Raw genomic sequence first — 27,072 nt, forward strand, 5'->3', positions numbered from 1 at the left:
GTTACTGGAGGGCGGATAAGACAGACATGTCTTCCTCTCCTCCCGTTTTCCTTCGGTTGATATGCGGCTTTGCTCAGACGGGGCTGAAACCTGACGCTCTACGGCAAGTTGAGACCAATGAACAGCTCATTTCATCACAAGCGGATAGTAGGAGGGCAGCTGAGAGTTCATAAAATGTATACCGGTCACTGCGCTTTATCCGGCCGCTAGAAGCGCGAGTATGGCCTACTTGTGTGATATTAGATAAAGGGAGTGCACCTTGCGTCCGAGAGCATGGAGGTGACGTATGCTGCTTTACAGCATCTGCAGTTTGATGCGTAGAAACATTGCTCACGGATAAAGATGGAGTTACCCCGTCGTTTCCCAGACCCGGTTCTCAACCCGATATTGTTCAATGAATCCGCTGCTCCTCTCGGTATGAATGAAGCGTGTGCGACTGGGAGCGGGTCCGGCGCCATGGCAACCAGCGCGTTGAGAAACGATTTGGGCTCCAACATTCATGTGTTAAAAACACTTAATCTCCGCTTCCGCTGCTTCCTTTCCAAAGTCCACGAATTAGAGCGCAGAAATAAGTTATTGGAGATCCAGCTGCAGCACGCCCAGGAGCAATCCCGGTTCCGACTGCTGTTTTCCCGGGATAAAGCGGTCCAGACGAACCTCGAACTGCCTTATTCAAACGCACTGTGTCAATCGAGACTCCCCGGTAAAATATGGAGTTTCTCACACACCGCCCGATACGGAGGACGGTTCGAGACTCATCAGGGGCCTGGAGTGTCCTGGACTCATCCAGACGGTGTCGGGGTTCAGATTGACACCATAACACCTGAACTCAGGGCCTTGTACAATGTTTTGGCCAAAGTTAAGCGCGAGAGAGACGAATACAGAAGAAAGTAAGTCCAGCTTTAGCTTATTTCAAGTGGTTGCCCTGCGAAAAAAGCGAGGAGGCTAATTTCTTTATCAGCAATTCTTGTAGGCTAATTCAGGGGGAAAAGATGGTTACCGCATTATTTGTTACTCCAACAAAATTCTGGTGACTTGATATTCGTTACCAATGTCAGTTAAGTAAGTGGAACAAAATGAAAGTTTGAAACACTAATTGGAGATGCCATATTAATTTATAATAGTTTGACATTTAAAAACTATTAGCCTACACTTAACTATTGTAGTCTACTTTGGCCAAAACTTTTTGTAGAAAAAATTATTTCTAAAAAAATTGTTGGTTTAACTTAAAAAAGCAAGTTACCTGGTTGCCTTAAAATTCTGAATTAATACAATGAAGAATAATGGTTTAATAAACAGAAACTCAAAATAGTATGTTATCTTCACCCCATTAGTTATATAAGTTGATTTGACAAAAGATAAAAAGTTGTGATAAATCATGAAAATATGTTTTTACAGTGTAGTTAAATAAGTTACCATTAGATATAGATCAATAATTGCTTTGACCACTCTCTTTTTCACTAATATTCACACTTTTCTATTGGTTATTATCGCTATTACCTGTCTAGCGATAAATGTCAAAGTACCGTACTTAATCTATTACATTAATTAATCAGCCTTTTTTTTTTATCAGCCATTGATAAAAAAAAAGTAAAACATCCAAAAACAAATGCAGTTGTGACCATTTTGATTGCAAATCAGCTTTGCATTAATATGTCATAATTAAAAATAATCATTTTAATGATAATAATATTTGTTTAAAATAACATAAAAAAGCTTTGGAACTTTGGCTAACATTTTAGCAAGGTTCTCTCAAAGAACAAACATTCTTCAGACATATACAGAAATTTTTTAAAAGTTTTTATACATCATTCATGGAACGGGGATTTCTTTTGTAACATTGTAGTTGGAAGTCCATCTAACATTGTTTAAACAAAAATACTTGTTTCGGAACGTTCAGAGAACATTTTAAAGTTATGTTCCCATAATGTTTGCAAAATGATAGAATAGAACATTCCCTTATTTTTTTCGCTGGCAATCGCATAACCAAGAACAAACTGGACATTTTAAACATTCAGAAAACAATAGCGTTTTATATCTTAATGGGAACAGGAATATATTTTTGTTAGTTGGGTTGATTATCAATAACTTGCAACAAAAATAACCCTTCTCCTTTCAAAAACAAGAAACCCCCCCCCGTGTGTTCATAGTAAACAAGACTGTGTGTTTCCTTTATGGCTGTCCCTGGGGTATAGGTTTTTCAGTGTCTTTAACAGTAAGGCTCTATCAGTAACCCCTGTATGTTCTCTAGTATCTTATTACAAAGCGTCCAGTTTGGATATGAAAGCCGAGAAAGCAGGGGTGAAATTTTATCTGACAGAAACATTATCTTTTTCTCTCCTCCAAATGGGGATCTCTGCAAAATCCTCCCATTCAATATGAGTCTGTGGGAACTGCCCTAGAACTTCAGTAGAATCTCTTTATAGTTTCTCTTTACACCTTTTGGGACCATTAGTTCACGTAATACACTTCCACCCATTCTGTGTGAGTTTGGTTCATACATCTGGAATTTCCCCCCTGATTATATTATCTGTTAGACTTTTTGATGTGTGTTATTCAATTCACAGGCTTATTCAACCATTTATTTTTGTTATTGACGGTGGAAATGATCCAGTACATGTTGATTTGGAAGATATATTTCCTGTTGTTGTTAAAAGATTCTTGATTTAGGCGTATACTGCTGAAAAAGTGAGGAAAAAAACATTTGTCAAATTTCTCTGAGCACTAGTGTGGGGACTCATTCATTGCTCAACACAGATGTTACTGTAACTTTAAGGCATTTCCGGTCATCTAGAAGCCCCAGACATGTTTTCTCACAATATCTACAGTAACCCTAAATTGTTTCCCCAGACTGTTCTTCTTGGCTGTGTTGTTATCATAGTTTGTGTCAGTGGCTGGTGTAATAGTAATATAATAGTCTGGCTATAGAAGGTCTTGAATTTTTTTCTCATCTACCAGAACAGAAGTGGACTGTCAGTGAGAAGAAGTGGACAAATGAGCCACACAATGATTCATTTCCAGGTCTTGAGTGAAGTGGAAACCCCACTTTATAAAGAGTTTCTGTATCCTAAGATTATTCAGTGCTTACTAAGCTTACAATACTGTTAGGACTTGGCTATTTCTTTGATAAATGCTTAAGTAAATAGTCATATGTTCGACTTGTCTTTCCTTAAGTGCCCAACACAAAATTAACTTTTTTTTTTTGTTGCATGGGCCTCTTTGCTCTGCTTTCATCTCATGTTTGTTTTGGCCCTCAGATACAATGTCACAGTAGCAGCCGGTGGGTTAGGATGGATGTTGGTGGTCTGTTATATTAAATGTGACCTGAAACAGGTGGAAAGTGTGGCATCAAGCTCATGCAAAAACGGTCTCCTAGGAAATCATTTAAACAAATATAAAACCGGTTGATAAATTAAGCATGCGTTTGGCAACAGGCTTAATGTTTGGTCTCGTGTTCTTTAAAGTACGAAGCAACTTGGAGCCAAATTAAAGAAACTGCAAACTGTTAAAGTTAATTTTATCTGGCTATTTTCAGAGTTTTGAGTTTCTGAGGTCAAAATTACATTACTAAAGTCAAAAACCATTATTATTGAAAGGGAAAAAAGATATTCAACCCAGTTATTTTCATGTAAATCGCACAAAACATACAAATCATCCATGATTGAACATTTTAGGAAGCTTCGCATACGAAGAGAATGGAGTCATTCTGCTCCACCCCTTGGAGTGTTGTGCGAATTGTTCACCTCCCATTCCATTGAAATTCTTTGTCTGATTAATCCTTTGCGGGAATTCCATGGCTTTGATAGAAATTCAGGTTTATTAAACTGTTCTGGACATCTCAATAAATGTGTTACTCTTGTATTGTTAAGAAACTTACCCCAAGTAAACCGAGAACACTAGAAGTCTCTTTTGGTGTTGCGTAATATTTTAATTGGTGTCAAGTTTGTATATTCATTACCATTTCTATGGCATCGGTTTGGATTGATTGTGCGTTTTTGCCCAATATGAGACAGAGAACTATTTAAAGTAGGCATGAGAGAATGATGATCTTTTCTTAACTATTGTGATGTATATATGAGTGACATGGCTTCTTGCACAAGAAAAAATCTAGTGCAGGACTTTCATATCGATCAGGAATGGATTGAATCGTTGTATCATTGTGCTTTGCTCATGTGAATGACAGGTTGTCCCGTCCTCATGCCAGTAAACGCATCATCAGTGAAGAGAAAAGATGTTGCTCCAAGAGGTAGGGGAAGTTTTTTTGATTAAAGATTATCAGGGCACATAAATGAAAAAAATATATAATAATGATGTGTGCACAGATAAAACATTTATAATGAATACTGGCATAAAAAAATAAGAATTATCCATTTTCACACATTTCATGGTGACTAGCTAAATCAAATTTATCAGTCCATCATGAATGTTGTGCTGGGAGTCAGTTTATCGTTTCTAAGCTCTAGCTGTATGATTCAACACATTTCCTAGCACAAAAGCCATACATTCTGCAGATGGCAACTTTGAGGAACACCGAACGCACTCTTTCAGAAGATGTTTTATAACCCCAGCAGATGCACTCCACTGACCCGTGTGAGTCGGGCTGTAAAGCCGTGGCTGTAGACGTCTGTCCAGTTCTGGTCAGGGATGTTGGCTGTAGCTGCATGTGAGGTGATGTTTTGTGTGAGGGATCACTGGTGTGTAAGTGAACAGGAGGTAAGCCTGCAGCAAAGTGAGGTAATCTCTCCAGGCAGGGAATTATTTAGTAGTGGTGCCTCACTGGGCAGGAAATCACTTCTACCCCCCACTCATGCTAGGAGTCCAAAATCATGGGCACTAGTATGTGTGTTGGGCAAAAACCTCCAAAAGCGCTACTTTTACCCTTGTATTGTAAACAAGCAGAGAAAGTCCAAACTGTGTGCGCCACTTATATATACTTATATCACTTATATATAAATCAATGGGCTAGTGATGCTAACAAATTATTCACTCTTGCCAATTTTCCTGAAAGAAGTTATTTTGCCTTTTCTTCTGAGCTAGCAAGTTATTTCATGATGATGCACATGATTGACTTTCAAAAGATTTAATTTCTGCCAGATTGCTGTCAATTATGTGGTAAATAGTTTTCTGAGTGACTGTGTTTATTGTGTGGGTTTGTATATGTCCAGCTAGTGTACGGATGGAGTAGAAGCTGCCAGCCAAGACACTATGCATTCAAAAACTGAACCTCAAAAGCCCCGGTGACGCAAATGCTTAAAAGCCTGACTGTCTCATGCTGGTTTGGATATTGACTGTTCCCTTGTGAAAAAGAAGTACTCTTTAACATACTATTAAAAAGAGTACTTATTGTGAAAAGAATGTACTTTGGAAGAATATATTTAAGTGTAAACTGAAAGTAATAGTTTCGAATATACAGGTTTCCATTCAATATAATTAAACACACTTCTTTTTCACAAGAGTTGATTTTTGTCCTGTGTAGACCCCCTGTGCCACAGAAGGGAGGGGTTAAGATCATGTATTCATGTGTCTGTGATTCTTGAGAATAGCTTTGAGTATCGATCTGAAATGCAGCTCGCTCCTCCTCTGATTTCCTGGGTGTGGACACAGATGTGCACTACTGAAGACCCACGGGACTGTCTGAAACTGATCATTATGTAGGTCAACTTTGCACATAATGTCAGGATTTTCATTTAGCGGTCGTTCTCTAAGGCAAGAAACATGATTTTGGCTTTGGAAAGTTTGGTCTGAGAAAATTTAGCTCATGGTCAGAGGGTTTAGGACAGAAGAACTTTGCCAAGAGCTGATTTTGGCACAGGAAACAGACTAATGTTCTCAATCACTGAAATGAAATGGAGTATATAGCCTGGCAGCCTTTTTTTTGTGTGTTCGGCCACAAATATTGCATATTTACAGCAGTATTTTGTGTATTTATTGTGTACAGCTATAGGACTTTTCTGGTTTTGTAAAAGGAAGTGCATGCAAGTCATTATCCAGCAGCAGGCAGGATATATAATGTACAGTAATTAATGAGCCCACTATATTGTGAGGGAAAGTCCTCTAAAATAGATCTGGCACGAGGCCCTCGTTTTATTTTATTTTAGAGAGACTGAGCTACAGTTTTAAGTCAAGTCAAGTCATCCTCATTTATATAGCGCTTTTAACAATGTAGATTGTTTCAAAGCAGCTTTACAGAGATAAAGATATAAATTAAGGTAACAGAGATTAGTTTGGTTTTATAGTGGCTCTTGAACATTTTTTTTTTCCAGCTAAAGTTAGTTTTGATTGATTCACTTCCGTCTAAATGATCATTTGTTATTAAATTAGGGGCCGCTAAGACGACACCGTTCTCTCTAAACAGACTTTAAACGTGAACCTGTGATAGACGCTGATGGCGTTCACATGCGCATTAAGAATTGATTCTATAGTTATGTGCGTTTGAATATATGTGCGCAGGTTTGTAATTCCTTACAAACCATGCCTAAACAAACTACTTGTCTATAAATTTTGATGCAGAATTTTTATTTTATCTTATCACTTTGGGTAGGTACGCGAACCGAAAAATTCCACAACGCTTTATCTGTAGAGTGGTATAGGGATCCTCCATAGGGAGAGGCTAGTTGGCACTTCAGCAATGCATTGTCATCGGGTCCAGGCGAAAGTCCTTCGTCAGATCTGGAAACGGCCTGGATCCAGCAGGCTGTGGGAAAACCTCGGGATAAACAAAGACACTAAAATTAGCGTAGATGCCATTCTTCTTATGATGTAACGAGTACATCAGGATTTGAGGGAAGTGTTCCCAGTTCCGGCTGACCTAATCTAAGCAGCCTAATATTGAATTATAGAAGTCTATAGAGTGTTATGTGAAAGCTAGGTCAAAGAGATGTGTTTTTAGTCTAGCTTTGAACTGACAGACTGTGTCTGCTTCCCGGACAATGTTAGGAAGATTGTTCCAAAGTTTTGGTGCTAAATAGGAAAAGGATCTACCGCCAGCAGTTGATTTATATATTCTAGGTATTATCAACTGGCCGGAGTTTTGAGATCGCAATAGACGTGAAGGACTATAATGCGTTAAGAGCTCGCTCAAGTACTGGGGAGCTAAACCATTTAGTGCTTTGTAAGTAATCAGCAATATTTTAAAATTTATACGATGTTTAATAGGGAGCCAATGCAGTGTTGACAGAACCGGGCTAATATGGTCGTACTTCCTGGTTCTGGTAAGAACTCTAGCGGCTGCGTTTTGAATTAGCTGTAGTTTGTTTATTAAGCGTGCAGGGCAACCACCCAGTAGAGCATTGCAATAATCTAGCCTTCATGTCATGAACGCATGAACTAGTTGTTCCGCATTTGTCAATGAGAGCATATGACGTAATTTAGATATATTTTTAAGATGGAAAAATGCGGTTTTACAGACACTAGACACGTGCCTTTCAAATGAAAGATTGGTATCAAAGAGCACACCCAAGTTCCTAACTGACGACGAAGACTTAACAAAGCAGCCATCAAGTGTTAGACGATATTCTAGGTTATTACGTGTGGAAGTTTTTTGTCCAATAATTAGAATCTCTGTTTTTTCAGAATTTAGTAGTAGGAAATTACTCGTCATCCAATTTTTAATATCAACTATGCATTCCGATAATTTTGTGAATTGGTGAGTTTCGTTAGGTTTGGAAGAAATATTGGGCTGAGTATCATCAGCATAACAGTGAAAGCTAATTCCATGTTTCCTAATGATATCTCCTAAAGGTAGCATGTACAGAGTGAACAGCAGCAGTCCTAGTACTGAGCCTTGTGGTACGCCATACTGAACTTGTGATCGATAAGACATCTCTTCATTTACTGCTACAAACTGATAGCGGTCAGATAAATATGATTTAAACCATGCTAGTGCAATTCCACTAATGCCAACATAGTTTTCTAGTCTATTTAAGAGAATGTTGTGGTCAATGGTGTCAAATGCAGCACTAAGATCAAGTAACACTAATAGAGAGATACAACCACGATCGGATGATAAGAGCAAATCATTTGTGACTTTAATGAGAGCAGTCTCAGTGCTATGGTGCGGTCTAAATCCTGACTGGAAATCCTCGCAGATACCATTTCTTTTAAGAAAGGAACACAGTTGTGAGGATACTGCCTTTTCTAGTATCTTTGACAGAAAAGGTAGATTTGAGATATGCCTTTAATTGACTAATTCTGTAGGATCAAGTTGCGTTTTTTTAACAAGCGGTTTAATCATAGCCAGCTTAAATGTTTTTGGTACATATCCTAGAGACAAAGATGAATTAATGATGTTAAGAAGAGGATCTATGACTTCTGGAAGCATCTCTTTCAGTAGTTTAGTCGGTATAGGGTCTAACATACATGTTGTCGATTTAAATGAATGAACGAGTTTGCAAAATTCTTCCTCTCCTATGGCAACAAATGAATCAAATTTTACCTCGGGGAGACTATAATGCACTCCCTGATGTGATGCTGTAGTAGACGGTTGCATAGTTATAATTTTGTACCTAATATTATCAATCTTATAAGTGAAGAAGTTCATAAAGTCATTACTGCTGTGTTTCTTGGAAACTTCTGGGCTTGAAGCTTTCTTTTTCGTTAGTGTAGCCACTTTTTCAAATAAATACCTTGGATTATGTTTATTTTCTTTTAATAGGGTTGAAAAATAAGCAGATCTAGCAGCTTTTAAAGCCTCTCTGTAAGCAATCGAGCTCTCCTTCCATGAAATCCGAAATACCTCTAGTTTTGTTTTCTTCCAGTTGCGCTCCATTTTTCTGGCTGCTCTCTTAAGGGCCCGGGTGTGCTCGTTGTACCACGGTGTTGGACTATTTTCTTTAATCTTCTTTAAGCGCAACGGAGCAACTGTATCTAAAGTGCTGGAAAGGAGAGAGTTAAAAGTTTCTGTTGCAATATCAAGTTCTTCTAAGCTATCTGGGATGCTGAGATGATGAAACTGATCAGGAAGATTATTGATAATGCAATCTTTAGTGGCAGAAGTGATAGGTCTAACATACTTGTAACACGGAGTTGGCTTTGCAGCCTTGGCTAAATGTAATTTACATGAGACTATATAATGATCTGAGATGTCGTCGCTCTGCTGCAGAATTTCAACAGCATCAACATTGATTCCATGTGATAATATTAGATCTAGAGTATGATTACGACAATGAGTAGGTCCTGACACGTGTTGTCTAACTCCAATAGAGTTAAGAATGTCTTTAAATGCCAATCCCATTGCATCTTTTCCATTATCTACATGTATATTAAAATCACCAACAATTAGGACTTGATCTGCAGTCAATACTAATTCTGATAGAAAGTCAGCAAATTCTTTGATAAAATCTTTATGGTGCCCTGGTGGCCTGTAGACAGTTGCCAGCAGAATTCTCAAACTTGATTTATCGTTTACATTATATATTTTTACATTAAGCACCAACACTTCAATAGAAATATATTTTAAACTAGATTTTTTAGTGGTTTTGAAAATATTACTATAAACCTGACCAGCAAACTGCCAAAACTTCTGCTTTTACAGAGTTGGTCACACTTCCTGATGATCAGTTAATCAAATGCATTTGATCAGCAGCGTCTGAATAGTATAATCATACTATTGTTATAATTTCACTTTTACCATCCCCCAACCTCTTTTTGACTTTAATCAATCATTATCATTTTATGGATTTATTGGCCAGTGGCATTCCAATGCAGTCCATTGTTTTACATGGCTAATAAACCTCTTTGATCAAATGACTTGAACGCTTTTACTGAACATTATTAAAAAATATCAAATCAGAGTTCAGAGATCAGTGTCTTAAGTGAAAGTTTAACAAATGGGCTGTATCTTCAGAAATTAAGCAGAAATATAGTTGCTTTTTGACATTTAATGTGCTGCGAATGAATGTGCATGAACAGAATATGGTACATTCCTCAACAAAAGTATTTAAAGAACAGACAAATATAGAAAGCAAGGGTACTCATTTACATGCCTAACATACCACTGAACTCATGCTTTCAAGAAACATCAGTCAACTCCATCCACATGTTTGCTTGAAATGGCTGGAAACCTTTTGGATCACAAAATCAGACACTGAAAAAACTGCTGGAAAGAGAGTTTCATGAAATCTTAGTTTGTGCAGAAAAGGATTTTTTTTTTTTTTTGGTGATTTCCATGATATATACTTCATCTCAAGGCTCATATAAACTTATTTCAGTGTTTTCTAATTCTTTTCTAATCATTATGCATACAATTTGTTTGACCTCATATAATTGGAAGACTAATGGAATATTTGTACACGGGTCATGGGGTTATCTTTCTTCTAGGTTATTTCCCCCTTCTGAGATACGACATTCTGAGCTTATATTGTTCTGCCCTTATGCATTAACCGTTTAAAAGTTTGGTGTTGGTAATTATTTAAAAATATTTTTGGATAAGGTCTCTTATGCTCACCAAGGCTCCATTTATTTAATCCGAAATACTGTAATATTGTGAAATATTATTACAATTTAAAATAACTTTTCTATTTTAATGTATTTTCAAAAGTAGCCTAATTTCCTATGATTACAAAGCTGAATTTTCAGTATCATTTCTCTTCTGTGTCACATGATCCTTCAATATGCTGTTTCGGTGCTCAAGAAATATTTCATATTTATTTATCAATGTTGAAAACAGTAGTTACATTACAGTACACTACAGTAGTAGTTAATAGAATTTTTTTTAAAATAACATGCTTTTTTTTTAAATATACGTTTTTTTGTAACATAAATGTCACTTTAGATCAGTTTGGTCTTCTCTAGATTCCGCTCTTTGGTGGTCTCATCTGATCTTTGTGATCATCTCACCCTGAGCTCCTGTTTCGAGTAAATACTAGGTGAGATGATGGACAAATGAAAAAAAGGGTGTGTCTTTCTTTATGTGGGACATAATGCTTTGAAGGTCTTCACAGGTGCTATCATGATGAACCCCCTCACGGTCACCTCATGTTATCATTCTGCCCTATTCATTTGTACACTTTTAAAGCAGTTTAAGATTACAATGGGACACACAGAACTTTTGAGCTATAACAGATTTACCCCTGTCCTTCTCTTTCCTCACCCATAATAGCTCTTTGAAACATTGGCTCAATTCATTTGAACTCTCCCATAAACTGAACAATGTGTATTTAAATTGACCGACCCGATCTCACACAATGGGAGAAGTCACAGCAATGTGTACAGTGATGGCATAGTGAAGAACAAAGAAAGCGCCTCTTCATTTTGTGGTGTGTCTCATCTTTCTTTTTCTAAACAGCAGTTCATTAAAAAGTTCTAATCCTGTGCTTGTTGTTGACCAGGTGGGCATTCAAAAGATTTTGACATGCAGTATTCATCTACATTTGCTCATGCCATTGTGAAAGTTTCTGTTTATATTGTGTTCAGTGCCTTTGGATGAAGTGGAAGTTCAATCTATGCTGCAGCAGAGGAAATGAGAGGAGTTTGATTCTCATGACCTTGGGCTGTTGTCTAGTCAGCTCCACTGGATCCCAGTGACATCCAGAGAGATCCACACTGACCCTGCACTGTCTGAACAGCCAGATCCATGACGTATATCCACACCTGTATCAGTTCTATATGGATCTTCTGACTCTCATCTACATGTGGCTGCTCCTTAACCAATAAACGGTCTTTCTCAAAAAATGATTGCTGTTAAAAAAATATTTCTGTTTCAAATGAATGATGTTCTTTTGAACTTTCTATTCATCTTTGAATCCTCAAAAAAAGAAAATTCAACAAAAATATTAAGCAGCACGTCTGTATTCTACATTTATAATAATAAGAAATGTTTCTTGAGCAGCGAATCAGCATATCAGAATGATTTCTGAAGGGGCATGTGACTCTGAGGACTGAAGTAATGATGCTGAAATACAGCTTTGCCATCACAGGGATAAAATGTATTTAAAAAAATAAATAAATAGAAAACAGTTATTTTAAATTGTGGAAAAAGTCACAATATTTCTGCCTTTACTGTATTTTTTCAAATAAATAAATGCAGCTTTGGTGAGCATAATAGACTTATTTCAAATTAAGAAAAAAACACAAACCTTTGAACGGTAGTATGTGTTTTATGTTTATGGCATTGCACTTTCACTCTTATACCCTGAGAACTTTCTCTACTCTTGTTTTCACTAAAGACCCACAGCCTCCACATGCTTTTCATGCCTGGCCTACAGATCAGCTTAACATAAGTACAACTCTTTGTACTAAACAGATGATCCCTTCGAGATCTTGTCATGTTGAGTCAGCACTTGCAGGTGTCTTGATGTCTGGACCCAATCAGACTGTCACACAATGCAAGTGTAAGACTAATGGAGTCTATAATCCCTTGAGCATGTGAGAAATCAAAGGATCAGGAGCTTATAAAACAAGAGAAGCTGTCATCCTTTAATCCAGCCGATGAGGAATCTTACTGCATAACTGACTACAGAATCAGACGGGGGGAATCCCGCAGCATGTTAACACTTTGCAGTAGATAGGTAGTTATTTAAACCTCTGATGCATGAATTATTTTTATTATATTTCTTTAACAAGACACTGTCAAATGGATAATCATCCGGTAATTATACTGACCCAAAACCTACTTCATTTTGATATGGACCAAACAAAATGATTAAGTGACATTGATTCAGTGACCGCATTGATAGGTTTGGTTCAGTGAAGGATTTGACAGGACTGATTCAAACCGGTCTGGACTTTTTGAACTATAACATAAAGAACTGGCAGATTTTTATGGGAATCGGATCACACTGTTTGCGTTATACGTGTTTGATTCACTAAAAAATAACTGGTTCATAAGAATCATCTGTTTGTGAATCAGACTCCTTTGACTGTTGTATGTTTACTTATATGCGTTACAAGAGGAATACATTTTACCCGTAGTTTACCATTATTTTAGTGTATCACATTCAATACAGATGCCGAATTCACAATTATAAGGTAATTCTAAACTCTTTAGACATGTGAAAGAAGGTTCAGTAGTAACAACACTATAGATTCACGGACACTGAAAAGCGGTGTAGGTAATGGCGAATAGATTCTGTTTTAATCAGACACTGTTACACACTGCTTCTGGAACAAGAGCAAAGAAACTGGCACAATAATATACCTCAAGCATTTCTCCTGCAAAAGTTAAGCTTTTATTTGCATGGTCTGCTTTACACTACAGTCTCCATAGTGATTTAAGGGAGCTTGCTAGTGTTTTCGGGGAGTTTTAAAGGTCTGAGGAAGATTCTCAATGGTCAGTGGCAGAGGGAGGATACCAATGTTTTTCTCAAGTCTCTTTTGAATACATGTAACTGAACAAACATACTTTTGTGGTAAACCTTTAGATACATGTGATTTTTATAGAGTTGTATACTTGTACAACTATATGTTGTACTTTTTGTAAAATGCAGTTTTGAATAAGTGGTCAATTGAATTTTTTTTAAATAACTTTCATCCTCTTTTGAGCCACTCAGTGGGATTGTAATTTATTGAATGACTGCAGATCAAGACTTTATCACACTGTGACAAACTGTGCACATTTATTTCAAGTACAATCTGTTATTGTGTTTGTATTCCAGATGGGAGGAGGAGGTGTCCAAACGTCAGCAGATGGATTCTTTGGTGGAGACTTTACAGGAGGTGAGTTCTCAGCCCTATTATATTATGACTGTGTTGATGTTTGACATCCATACATCTGCACTGATGCATGTCTAGCTTTTAGGTAATTCTATTGTATGGAAGATAATTCCCCACCCACACTCTAAAAATATGTTCTGAGACCAAGTAAATAATTCAAACAAAAAACAAAAAAAACACCAGAGTTGCTTGATTACTGTAGTTTTGTAGCATGGAAGCTTGACATTAAGTTCAGTCAAAACATTTCATTAAAATAATTAAGTAAATATAGTCAACTAAAAAAAGCCATGCAAACTATTGCCTTCGTTTTCACCCACTCATTTGTTTTTACAGTGCACTGCAAAACTTTTCTAAATGTTCTCCTTACAGAGTGTTCAGTCGTCTGAAGCATTGCAAGGAGAACTGAATGAGAAGATGGAGCGTCTTAAAACAGAGCTAGTTGTCTTCAAGAGCCTTATGCCTCATGATGTAAGTGTCCTGCTTTATCTGGTATCAGTTTATTCACAGTACTCAAAACATGCAAATGTCCATTTACAACAGTACCTCATTTAAAAGAGTATAATTTGACTGCACCTGTGAGAGATTAATAAAGATTACTAGATTGACTTTCAGGGAAATGAAGATGAACCCATATGTAAATAGCTCTGGCATTTGACTGAATAGATACCCATAGATCTGTGTGGACAAATAAGCATGAAGCATTCAGGCTCCTGGCCCTGGAACAGATGCATATTGTTCTTTACTGTTAAGTAGCTGTTGCTGAGTCCCAGCAATAAAGCACAGCTGACTGCTGCCTCCCTGGGTAATATGTTCCTTAATGTGAATGCACACTGTTACAAAGCATTTCAAAAGAAGCTCAACCATCTGTTGTAGCCAAATGAGTTTAGAGAAGATTATCTGCCTTTGGGGGTTTTGTAATGCTTACTTAACCCATAACAAGCTGTGTAGTGCTGTTTATGCACAAGTTTCTATAATAACACTTTGCAATAAGGTTCATTACTTAACATTAGTTAACTACATCTAAGAATGAACAAGACTTCTACAGCATAATCTTGGTTAATATTAATTTCAACATTTATTAAAACATTATTAAAATGAAAGGTTGTACTTGTTAACATTAGTTAATGCACTGTGAACTAACATGAACAAACAAAGAACAGCTGTATTTTTAATAACTAACATTAACAAAGATTAATAAATACTGTAACAAATGTATTGCTCATTACTAGTTAATGTTAGTTAATACATTAACTAATGTTAACTAATGAACCTTATTGTAAAGTGTTACCATATAATATTTAATTATATAATTCAGTACCTGTCAAAAGTTTGGAAACATTACTATTTTTTTATGTTTTTGAAGAAGTCTCGTTTGCTCACAAAGGTTGCACTTATTTAATTAAAAATACAGTAAAAACGGTAATATTGCAAAATATTATTACAAATTAAAATAACTGTTTTCTATTTTAATATATTTTAAAATGTAACTTATTCCTGTGATCAAAGCTGAATTTTCAGCATCATTACGCCAGTCTTCAGTGTCACATGACCCTTCAGAAATCATTCTAAAATGCTGATTTGGTGCTCAGGTAACATTTCTTCTTCTTCCTCCTCTTATTATTATTATTATTATTATTATTATCAATGCAAAAACACTTGTGCTGCTTAAATTTTTTTTTTTAACATTTTAACTTTATTATTATTCATGCAGTTTTTATTATCTAATATTAAAGGCACTGTATGTAAGTTTTGCCACTAGAGGTCGCTTATTCATAACAATAACACATGCGCAGCTTGATGGCGCCGTAAATGAGCGTGGAATCATGGGAGTTGTCGTCTTTACCTCCACAGCCGATGGAAAGCAATGCGACGGGACTCAGGCAGAAATCGTGTTCATGAATGAGCTAATGTATTAAAGGGGTGGTATAATGCCCTTTTCACAAAATGTAAAATAAATCTCTGATGTCCCCTGAGTGTGTATGTGAAGTTTTAGTTTAAAATACCCCACAGATATTTTTATATAGCATGTTAAAGTTGTCACTTTTTGAGGGTGAGCAAAAACGCACCGTTTTTGTGTGTGTCCCTTTAAATGCAAATGAGCTGCTGCTCCCAGCACAGAGGGCGGAGCTTCAACAGCTTGTGTCCTTTTACCTCACACAGACATGCACTGAAAATTTCAATAACTTTTAGCCTTTTATGTTCAAACTGGAGTCTGACACTGATGGAGAGACTCAAGAAGAATTGACAACATGTAGACGACATTTCTGAATGGTTGATGAATTTATGTAGTTTATGTGTAGTTATCTTCTAGTCATTGATTAGCATATTCTGTCTTGATAATCTATATCTCCCTTTGCTTTTAACTTTGAGCGTCTGGGACATTTTAAGTTGCTGTTGTATTATGCTTATGTGCCGTAGTCGGCCGCTGCCCCTCCTTTCGTTTTGTTGCTTAGGTTTATTTTATGATTAAAGTTATGCTTCGTTCTTCCCTGAACTTGAACTTTGTTACAGTCAAGTTTGATCACTAAAATTCACAGCATTCTATTTCATTGTAATGTAATAGCTGCAAATGCTGAATTCCTACTCAATCAGGTAACTTTATCTGACAAATTAAAATTGTGGGGGTAACGCAGCGCTGTTTTACTTGGTCAAAACAATCATACTAAAAATACGTTTGAGTGTGTTGAAATTATTGTAACGTTACTCTGTGCGTTCGCTTCGTGGGTGGTATGAGATACTTGTTGCCAGGGGTGGACTGGCCATCTGGCAGACCGGCACTTTCCCGGTGGGCCGATGTGCTTTTTGGGGTGATAACGTTACATACTTTATCTTTTTTTTTCTTTTTTTATTTCTTTTTCTTTTTTTATTTCTTAACGCCCCATAAAACTTGTACTTCGGCGGCCCATTCGTTTTGTGTCGGTGTAATGCATTGTTAAAAAAAAGTCAGCTTTAGTTTTAGGTTGTTTTTTTGGGCCTCATGAAAAACGTAGATCAGCAGCCCATTGGTTATTTTCTTGATTGACACTGGGCTGAGCCAGTCACATCTTTAAACACCTCCCCCTTTGGGCTCTGACGAGCGTGCCGTGTCAGTGTGTATCTGTCAAAATAGTCAGAGAGATGGAGAAGAAATGCAAGGAATGTGCAGAGAAATAGCGTGAAAAAAGAAACAGGGCCTTCAAGCGGACGCTGTAAAATGTGTCAAAATAACGATATGTTTTCTGCAGCAGCAGGACCTTCATCAGCTCCCATGGCTGATGATGATAGTGAGGAGGATAAGGAGAGAGATGAGAAAGTGTAGAGCTTGCGGTAAGCAGAACTACTTTCAAAACACTTAGGATATGTCATCATGAGTGATTACTGATGAGCGCCACATGCGCAAAGCACCTGTCTCGTATCTCTCACGGAGAAGCGGGAGCATAAAAGGAGGAGCGACGACAGTGGATATAGTGGCCAGGCCTGGGCTTGTGTTTGTTTTGTAATATGTGACAGCAGTCGTCCGTGAGGGGCTGCTGTCTTTTACTTTCAATTTGTATTTGTTTTATTTTTGATATTAAATTTTGTTGAATGTTCCCCGAATCCCGCTAGAGGACCCGAGATCCACCCACCACAGTTTTACTAAAAATCCTGTGAGTAACACTGGTATTCCCATGCCAATGCAGCTTATAGCTTGTTTTAGGATTCATCACTGTGGAGTATAGTTCAATTGTTTTAATGATTTTTTGTTGTTGTTATTTCATCTTTTAACTCTCACTCGTTCCTACTCACTCATTACATTGTTTTAAGGAATAGGAGTTGGTATACATATTCAAGGGCGTGCAAAGATGGGTGGTGTTTATGATCATATCTAGTGGGCCAGTCTGGGCCAAAATCCCAGGGCCGATTTTCTTGGTCCCAGCCCTGCTTGTTGCACATTGCAGTAAGCTTGATTGATATTAGAATATCATATTAATAAAAGCTGGATGAATTGTTGCTAAATGGCATGCAGTTAATTAAAAAATATATTGTATGGTGGAGAAAATGCTGTATTACTGTTATTACAAATAAAGCTCTTTCTGATTATGCTGTTAGCCACTCAACAAAATAGTGTTGTCTATGAGGCATGGTACAAACGTGTTACTCGCGGTAAATCAAGAAAACGAGATTCAAACAATAAGACTAACCCGATAAAGGTATCCAAACAGTTCCTCACCTGCCTAATATATTATTGTGTGTGTGTGTGTGTGTGTATGTATGTGTGTATATATATATATGTATATATGGTAGAGAAAATGCTGTAAGTAATAAGTAAAGTAAATGCTGTAAGTAATAATATATATATGGTGGAGAAAATGCTGTAAGTAATAAGTAAATCGGAAATCAAGTGTAGCGTCTTTGACAGGCAACGCAATAACATGGGACATTACACTGGTTAAAATTACTGATTTCTCTGGTTCTAAACATTGTTGGAAACATTTGGTATAATGTAAGTACACAATTCAACAAAATATATACCATTGTTCTAGTGATTCTGGGATATTTTAATCAAAAAAAAATCTTACATATTGTGCCTTTAACTGAGGCTGTGTAGAATATTTGCATTTGTAATTTTTCACACCACAGGGCTGTTTGCATGATATTTCTATGTAATATTGGTTAAGTATGTTCTGTTATGTTTTTATAAAGCAAGAGAGGTATGTTTTCCTGTTCCAGTTTTCTGCTGAGTCAGTGCATGATGGATTACGTCTGAAATGTCTCATTATCATGCTTTTTTGTATAGGAAGTGTCTGACTTGGACACTAAAATCCAGGAGAAAGCCATGACGGTTGATATGGACATCTGCAGACGCATCGACATCACAGCCAAGCTGTGTGACGTGGCACAGCAGAGGAACTCAGAAGACATGAGCATGATATTGCACGGCAGCCCGTCCAGAGCTCCTCCCGAGCAGAAAGGGGTACGGAAACTTACATTCAGTAGATTCTGATGATACCTTCCAATCTACTGGAACAATGTGCAAATTTGGAGCTCAGATTTGATTTGCAGTACATGGAGTTTATATAACAGCTTATCATGCAATTTGAATCTTTCAGCAATCAGAGAATGTGTGTGTGTGTGTTGTAGGGGATGGCGGTATGTAGGAGGAAGGAGTGTAAGGGTGAATCAGAGGAGCAGAGACTGGAGACTGATGTTGATTCTGCTCACTGTGAGGAGGACATGCCTGGTTCTCTCAATATCACTGATGAGATGAAGAGGATGCTCAACCAGCTGTGAGTCTTCATTGTCATTAGAGGAGTGTTTCTCAACTGGTGGGTCACAAGACTGTTTTGAGTGGGTGTACCGTCAAAAAACGGGGTTTTTTTCTGAATCGAGACTTTAGGTTTGAAAGACGTGAATGAAAGCTGTTGACTTTTCTTTCAGACTCAGTTTAAAGGGATAGTTCTCCCAAAAATCAGTATTATTTACTCACCATCAAGTTGTTCCTAACCTGTATGAATTTCTTCTGCTGAACACAAAAGAGGATGTTTTGAAGAATATGGGCAACCAAACAGTCGATAGTCCCCATTGACTTCCATAGTATGGAAAAAATACTATGAAATAAGTCAGGAGGCAGGATCTCTTTATTTAACAGTTCAAACTAAATAATAGAAACTTGTTAAACACTCAGGAGCACAGAATAAACACAGGAGAGAAAGACATACACAAGCAACTTAACTTTGACTTGAGAAAAGACAAAGGATAAACAGAAAATTAGGGCTATATATAAACAGAGATAACAAAGGGAAGTAAATGAACAATAGGTGAACTTCGTGTTTAACTGTTGCACACACACACACACACACACAAGGAAACTAGGGGTGTGTCTCAATCAGCTCCCCAGCTTGTGAATCAGTATATTGGGTTCAAGAATTTGGGCACTGGTAAGGACAGTAAAGGATACTGGCTCACAACACATTGGTACACTGATGACTCTATTCCCAGCGACGTGACTACGTCCTCATTGTACAACATTATTACTGGTATTTACAACAGCAGAGCTGATATCTTTCTGACATTACTTTGTAATGTTATTTAAGGACATTATGATAAATACTTTACTTGTTTCTTACATGTGCAACATTTCAGCTGTAAATAAATTATAAATATTAGCTAGATTGTTCATTAGCTGTTTAGCAATGTATGTTTATGCAGCTGAAATATAATTAAATAATGGTTTGTATTTTAACATCTATTGCGTGTCATTATGTGTGAGTTAAAATTCGAGCTTCACTACTTCCATTTAGGGAACATAGTGAGCATTGATGCCCCCTGGTTTTCACTGTGCATTGTGGGACTTTTTAGGTAGTGAACTTCTTAGTGCTTTGGAAGTATTCTGTGATTGAGACAGCCCTTAAAATGGCCGACTCCCTGATCAGTGCCCTGACTACAGTGCCGGCGGGGGGGCACAACCATTTGAGAAATATTTTGACGCAGTGGCGACATCATAGTCCAACACAGCAGAAATGCTATAAAAACATTTAATCATAGGCGTAATTTGTGGGTGGGTCATGTCCCCACCACTACATTGTGCCATTTTGCCATGGTTCAATATTGTCCCAGCCAGGGGCTTAGCCAGAATTTTATTTTTGGGGGGTCCTGTCTTTAAATGAGGGGGCTATATAAATATAGCCAGAATTCTATATCAGGCCTATTCTGGTGTGTGCGGTGATGCGGTGGCGACTCGTGTTTGTAAGGGTGGCGTTGCCAATAAAGCACCTAAAAGCTGTCACAAAGAACCGGCAAAAGTAATGATTATATGTAAAATATAGCAAGGAGCTTTTTTAATTGTTTATTAATAAACAATCGTTTTCTTTGTCAGTGTCGGCTAAGATGAAGTTGAGGATCCTGACTCGCGATCTTCAGTAGTGAACGCGCCAGAGAGAAATGCACATTTCATACGGATTAAAAAAGCTATTTTCTTTCGTTTTGAATTATTCTGTTTAAAAGTAGACATGTCTGTAAGGCAAGTAGGCTACCTTATACGCTGAGTTTCGGTTCATTTAGGCTATGAGACGAGCTCCAGTTCACGCGCCGACGCCTCCGTTTCTTATCTATAGTCTGCTATTTACTTCTTATTTATTAAATCCAGGCAATTGGTTGATGAAACATTGATTAAAATTAAGATACAATTAATATAAAACGAAATTCAGGTTAAAGTAAGGTTTTGTGCTTTCTGTTTGATGTCTCTGTGAAAGTTTTAAAGCATCTTTTAGTGCCGCTTTCAGAGCGCTCAGGTCCGTAACGGAGAACACGTCTGTAACATTGTTTTTTCCTCATAAATGCGAACACGAAAAATAAAATAAAATAAAATGAATATTTTATGTAGGCCTACTGTGGAGACTGAGAGCCAACCCTTCTTACTTTGGTTTGCACAGTGTAATTCACATAATCACAAAAAAATATTTTGCCCCCTAAGTTATTATTATTTTATTTTTTAAGAAATCAGAAATCTGAGCTAGCCTACTTTTGAAACATCTCGCGCCACGGATGTAACAAATACTAATAAACAAATAATATAACATCTCCAGTTAACTAGAAGAGCATTCATTTCGTTCGTTTGTTAAATAAGAGGCGATCTAGCACGCTGAAATGTGTTGTTTTTGAAATCAAGTGATCAAAGTGCTCGTTGCTGCTGCGATTGTGTGGATACAGTGTTCTCTTGTGGCTTGTGCGGAGACTCTCTATTCGTTCCGGTGATATCACAAAGTAAAATGCACACAAACCCTGTTTGATATACAACCACTGAAAAACATAATCGGTTTTAATGAGGGGAAAAAAACTATACGAGTGGGGATTAGAACCCAGAACCTCTGACACGCTTGGCAAAAGTGCTACCACTGGACCATTGAAATACAAACAAAACATCGTCGGAACGGATCTATATATTTCTTCACGTACATAAAGAGGGTCGAATGCCCCACCATAGCGCCGGCCCTGAGACGCACCCTCTGTCAAAATGCACATGCAGGGAATAGAAACAGAACAGAACCAAACCAGAACAGAATATATAAGTTATATATATATTTAAGGAATTAGGTCAAATAATTTTTTTCACGGTCACGGCCTAATGACCATGAGAAATTGTGGGTCTCATTGTCAAACCAGTTGAGAACCACTGCAATGTTTTTTTTGTGTGTGAGAGAGAGAGAGAGAGAGAGAGAGAGAGAGAGAGAGAGAGAGATAATTGTGTTATTATTATTTTTAATTTAGTTAATTTGTTGTTTGTAAGATCATTAAGGGTTTATAACACTGAAAACAAAATGCTGCAAAAGTACAGAGTAAGGACTTCAACTGCTTGTCTTGACTTTTGTATGATCACTTACTGCCATCTTGTGTATATATGGTGAACATGCTCATTTTATGTGCTGTGTATTTTCCTATTTGAGAGAGATCTTTTATATTATTATCTTTTTATCTTTTATATTATTTTTATTTGATTAAATTACTATTTTTACTATATTTATTATTAATTGCTTTAATTAAAATCTGGATATTAACTTGTTTTTCTTATGTTCATTTGTTCTATGTTATGTATTATAGTCTTTTGTTTGTAATCCTTTAGATTGTGGATCTGTTGATTTTCCTTTTCTTTTCTTCTCCTTGTGTCTCCTCGTTTCCTCCTCTTTTCTCTTCCACGTCTGTGTCTGCTGCCTATCTTGTGCGCAGAGGTTGCTCAGCTAATTGGTTTGTTGGCAGGCGGGAAACGTTCGAGTTTGACGATGACTGTGATAGTCTGGCGTGGGAGGAGACGGGGGAGACTCTTTTGCTCTGGGAGGATTTCAGTAACTACAACAGTCTCCCCACCTCCGCCGCTGCTGGTACAGTCAACACAGTGTCCTGCACATCTGACTCTCATGGAGAACCTCAGGAGCAGGTGGGTCAGCAAACATGTTTGGATAAAAGTGCCATATGATTAAAATGTAATGTAAATGTAATGTCTATATAGGCAACTACAGGAAGCACCCAATTGAATTAAACTAAATACCTTAGGCAACAACTCTGTTAATGCTCACTTACAAGCATAAGAAGCATCACACGCATATTGGCTGAAATACTACATTTTTTTTGGCTTTTAGCAATGGAAAACTATTTTCTGTGTGATATTTTTATTACTTTGTTGTAATTATTTAATTATAGATACATTTAAAATATATTATAAGTATACATTTAATATAAACTTAATTATATATATTTTTTTTAATTAAAAATAAGTAAATATAAGTATTCAGGTATTTCAAATACTCAGTAAATTTTTTACTGACCATCAAATGAATACTTTTATTCTGGAAGGATGCATTAAATTAATCAAAAGTGAGAGTAAAGACATTTTATAATGTTACAAAAGCTTCCTATTTCATATAAATGCTGTTCTTTTAAACGTTCTATTTATCAAAGAATCTTGAGGGAAAAATTTAGCACGGTTTCCACAAAAATATTAAGCAGCACAACTGTTTTCAACATTGATAATAATAAGAAAATAATAAGAAATGTTTCTTGAGCAGCAAATCAGCATATTAGAATGATTTCTGAAGGATCATGTGAGACTTAATACTGGAGAAATGATGCTGAAAATTAAAATATATTATTTTATATTATAATTATATGTAACATATTTTTAAATTTAATTTTAATTTAATTTTTAAATGTATTCAAATAGAAAAGTTATTTTAAATATTACTGTTTTATTGTATTTTTGATCAAATAAAAGCAGCCTTTGTAAACAAAAGAGCCTTCTTTGAAAAACAGTAAAAAAAATATTACAAACTTTGGTGAATTGCCAAAAAATGCAGTCTATGTATTTTTGGGATGTTTCTTATGGCTAAATACGCTGTCTTACTAATATTGACCATTTCTGTCTGTAAAATGTAATAGTACAAAATGTATGTGGACTCCTGAGATTATTAATAATACCTAATGCATTATCCCGCCAGGATCGAAGTCTAGGTAGCCTCATAAATGAAACAGAATCCCTCTTTAAGACCAGAGAGCAGGAGTACCAGGACACCATCGGAGAGATTGAGGTGAGAGAACGTTTGTGAATGACATGTTTCAGCTGATATTTACTTGAGTTCAAAAAGCTTTTTCTTCCTCCTGCAGCTGGAACTGGCCACGGCTAAGAGTGACATGAACAGACACCTGCATGAGTACATGGAGATGTGCAGTATGAAGAGAGGGCTGGACGTACAGATGGAGACGTGCCGGAGGCTCATCCAAAGCACAGCCACCACCGGCAGGTTGGTTTAATCGTATTTTAGTTTTAGCAAAACTTTAAAGTCATGAAATGGAAGTTGTGGTAGACTTTTCTTCCCTATTGTGACGTATATCCAAGTGAAATGGATTCTCGAACAAGAAAAATGTAGGGCGGGACTTATTTTTGTCCTTTGGGAAATGATTGGACGATTGTGGTTTGCCATTGCTGTGATGTCATGTGAGTGACCGGTTGTCCCGCCCTCGCTCCAGTAAACACATCATCAGAGAAGAGAAGTCACTACAAGAGGAAGGGGAAATTATTATGATTAAAGATTTTGAATTGTCCATTTTGATTTGATGGTGACTTTAAAATGAAACCAAACTGGGAATGTAAAGTAAAACAATATGAATCTGCACATAGGCTTTTAATGGTTTATGTTCGTGTCCTCTGTTTTCCAATGCAGACAGTCGCCCTCGTTCAGTTCTGTGGCCAGCAGCGATTCAGGAAACACCGATGACATCCAGGATGAGCTGGAGCCTGATGGAGAGAAAGAAGGGGCGGTAGAGATGAATGGAGAAGTTAGATGATGATGGTCTTTCTGGTTTCTCAGCTTCTTTGTGAACCAGTCACTCTTTTAAGTCTCTGGTCACCTTTTCTTACACAGTATGGATGAGTGTGGGATTTCAGATTCCCAAAGAGTAAGTATTGGTGCTTTATATGCTGTCTTAAAGCAGGACTAGCTGTGCCCACTTCATCAGCACTGCCAAGGCATGGCTCCATAGTCTTCCTCACTAGCTTTAACTGATGTCACACTCTTTACAGTGTGATGAATACCATGTATAATAAAGCATATTATTATAAATAATAATAAATAAATTATATAATAATATATTGTCATATAAAATGGTAACACTTTACAATAAGGTTTCATTTGTTGACATTAATGTGAGCTAACAATGAACAATACTTTCAGCTTCTACTACAGCATTTATTAATCTAAGTTTATGTTAATCTGAGCATTTTTAAGATCAGTTAGTTAAGTAAGGGATAATGTACATCCAGCTGGTTATCTAAGATTCACCCTGTCAGGTGTTTATTCTGAGATAACAACCGACTGGATGTACATTATCCCGCTTATTACATGGCTACTTGCCACATAAGTAAATAATTAGACACAAAATATTGATCTTCATTGAAATATTTTGTCAGGTCTTTAAACGCAAAGCTTCATACCACTTATTACACAGCATTGCGCCCCATAAATAATTATGGATAATATTGATTTCAGATTAAACCGTACCTGTTTGTATTTTATAATCCAACATTGTACAAAACAATAGTCACAAAATGGCAGCAGCTGCGTTTGTATGAAGGTTGTAACGAGAAACAGATTCCACGATACTGGATGACATAATTAAATAACTTTACACAAAATATTGATTTGACTGAGTTTTAATATTTTATTAGCTCTGGGAATTTCCACAAAGAAAAAACCTTTCTAGCAAGCGTATAGTGCTGCTGACTTCATAACCCGGATGAGTCTGTGTTATCTGTTTTCAGCGGTTCTAATCTGGGAATAACATACCGCTGGATGGCGCGATTGACCAATCAGAATCAAGTATTCCACAGAGCCGTGTAATAACGTTAGTTAATGCACTGTGAACGAGATTTAACATGGACATTTTTGTTAAGTAACATCAACAAAGTTATATTAATAAATGTATATTTATGTTGATGTTAACAAATGAGACTTTGGGCCCTATCATATACCCGGCACAATGGGCACCATGCGCGACGCAAGTGTTTTTTTGCTAGTTTCAGTCCGACCCAGTTATAGTTTTCACATCCTGTGCCACGCTGTTTAAATAGCAAATGCATTTGCGCCCATGGGCGTGCTGGCCTGAAAACGAGGTGTGTTCAGGCGCGTTGCTATTTTGAGACAACTGAAAAGCAATATTTTTTTTGTTATTTAAAGAGCACGTTCGTAATGTGCGCCTATTGGCGGGTCCACAGCCCGCGTACACTTAGTCCTGTAGATGGTCTGCTCGCGCGCTTTAACTTCACGCACGAGCAGATCTGTTTCCTCTCTGGAGAAGCGTTCAGTTTTTCCGCTTGCAAATGGCGAATCCGCTATGGCGCAAGCGCAACTGGCTTTTAACGGGAATGGGAGATGAGACTCTGATTGGTTTATTGCACGTTACGCCCAAAAGACACCCATTACTCATTAAGAGAATAGAGACAACCCTTTTTAGACCATGCACCGTGTGCACCGACTATTTTTCCCGTCTTTAAACTAGCAAAAGTGGATTCGGACATGCCCTACAGACTGTGCACTTGCGCCGCGTGCTTTAGACCATGTGCTTAGATCGTTAAAATAGGGCCCAAAAATGTAAAGTGTTACCTATGATACAACTATTATGATAATATATTAAATATAAATATAATTTATTAAATGCATAATTTCTGCTGTCTTGTTCCTTTGTTTACATGAATCTAAAAGGCAAGTTACACACGCATTAGTTTAAATATCACACAGATTAAAACACATTATAGAGGAAAGTATTCTTCTACATCGAGCTCTGGAATTCATTCAGGCTTTTAATGTCACTATAGTCAGTAGATCAGCCATGCAGTATACTACACAAAAATATCTGCGCAATTATCATGAAATATCTCACCAGTTCAGATGTTTTCACCATTTAAAACTGTTGCTCAACGAAACCACCGTGCACTAAGATCTATGCAATAATCTGGACTGATGTTACATTCTGTGATTCTTTTAGCTGGAACCAGATTCAGTATGTGAGTTGATGATTCTCCTTAAGTGCAGTTTTGCCTTTGTTTCTTTGTATTGGCTCTTTCAGTGTTGGAGAGTTGCAGTAAAACCCAAACTCATGTGCCTACAAATATGCTGTATACACTGTCTTAGTTGCCTTATATTTTTCTCTGAATATATTAAGTACATGCTTTCCTCTGTTATAGACCATTAAATCCTGAATCATATCTTTAGTACAGATGATGACGTATAATTCATGTCTAAGATGTTAAATGGTGTGACATGAGATTTTTGGATGCTCTCAAGATTTAGAAGCCATATCTGTCCTCAGGTGTTGAAAGGTTTGGTCAAGCTGCAAAATAGATACTGAAGACTTTGCTATTACGTTTAGTTCTGCGTGTGGGTCATTCTCATGAAAATGTGCTATTTGTGCACTTGT

The 27,072-nt window shown here is 37.0% G+C and overlaps 1 protein-coding gene across 2 annotated transcripts; it reads left to right on the plus strand.

Annotated features, from left to right (window-relative positions):
- Nucleotides 1–5: 5 nt before the first annotated feature.
- iffo2a (intermediate filament family orphan 2a) lies at nucleotides 6–25,080 on the plus strand. Of its 2 annotated transcripts, none has more exons than XM_077214540.1 (9): nucleotides 6–890; nucleotides 13,593–13,653; nucleotides 14,020–14,118; nucleotides 18,407–18,583; nucleotides 18,751–18,896; nucleotides 22,333–22,540; nucleotides 23,598–23,687; nucleotides 23,764–23,900; nucleotides 24,321–25,080. In XM_077214540.1, exons 1-9 carry the CDS (start codon nucleotides 343–345, stop codon nucleotides 24,442–24,444), a joined length of 1,590 nt encoding a protein of 529 aa, XP_077070655.1. In that variant the 5' UTR covers nucleotides 6–342; the 3' UTR covers nucleotides 24,445–25,080. The 2 variants fall into 2 exon arrangements, with proteins under 2 accessions (XP_077070655.1, XP_077070656.1); XM_077214541.1 differs by having other exon boundaries at nucleotides 7–890; nucleotides 22,363–22,540.
- The last annotated feature ends 1,992 nt before the right edge of the window (nucleotides 25,081–27,072 follow it).

The sequence above is a fragment of the Siphateles boraxobius genome, unplaced genomic scaffold (genome assembly GCF_051911475.1).
Source record: "Siphateles boraxobius isolate OS27281-9 unplaced genomic scaffold, OSU_SipBor_1 68, whole genome shotgun sequence".
NCBI lineage: Eukaryota > Metazoa > Chordata > Actinopteri > Cypriniformes > Leuciscidae > Siphateles > Siphateles boraxobius.

What these genes read in the sequence shown, in the direction of transcription:
- iffo2a (XM_077214540.1), top strand. Translation starts at nt 343, where the DNA reads ATGGAGTTACCCCGTCGTTTCCCAGACCCGGTTCTCAACCCGATATTG. An exon ending in AAGAGGATGCTCAACCAGCT is followed by an intron (nt 18,897 to 22,332) that starts GTGAGTCTTCAT and finishes TCTTGTGCGCAG; the next exon opens with AGGTTGCTCAGCTAATTGGT. An exon ending in ATGGAGAACCTCAGGAGCAG is followed by an intron (nt 22,541 to 23,597) that starts GTGGGTCAGCAA and finishes TTATCCCGCCAG; the next exon opens with GATCGAAGTCTAGGTAGCCT.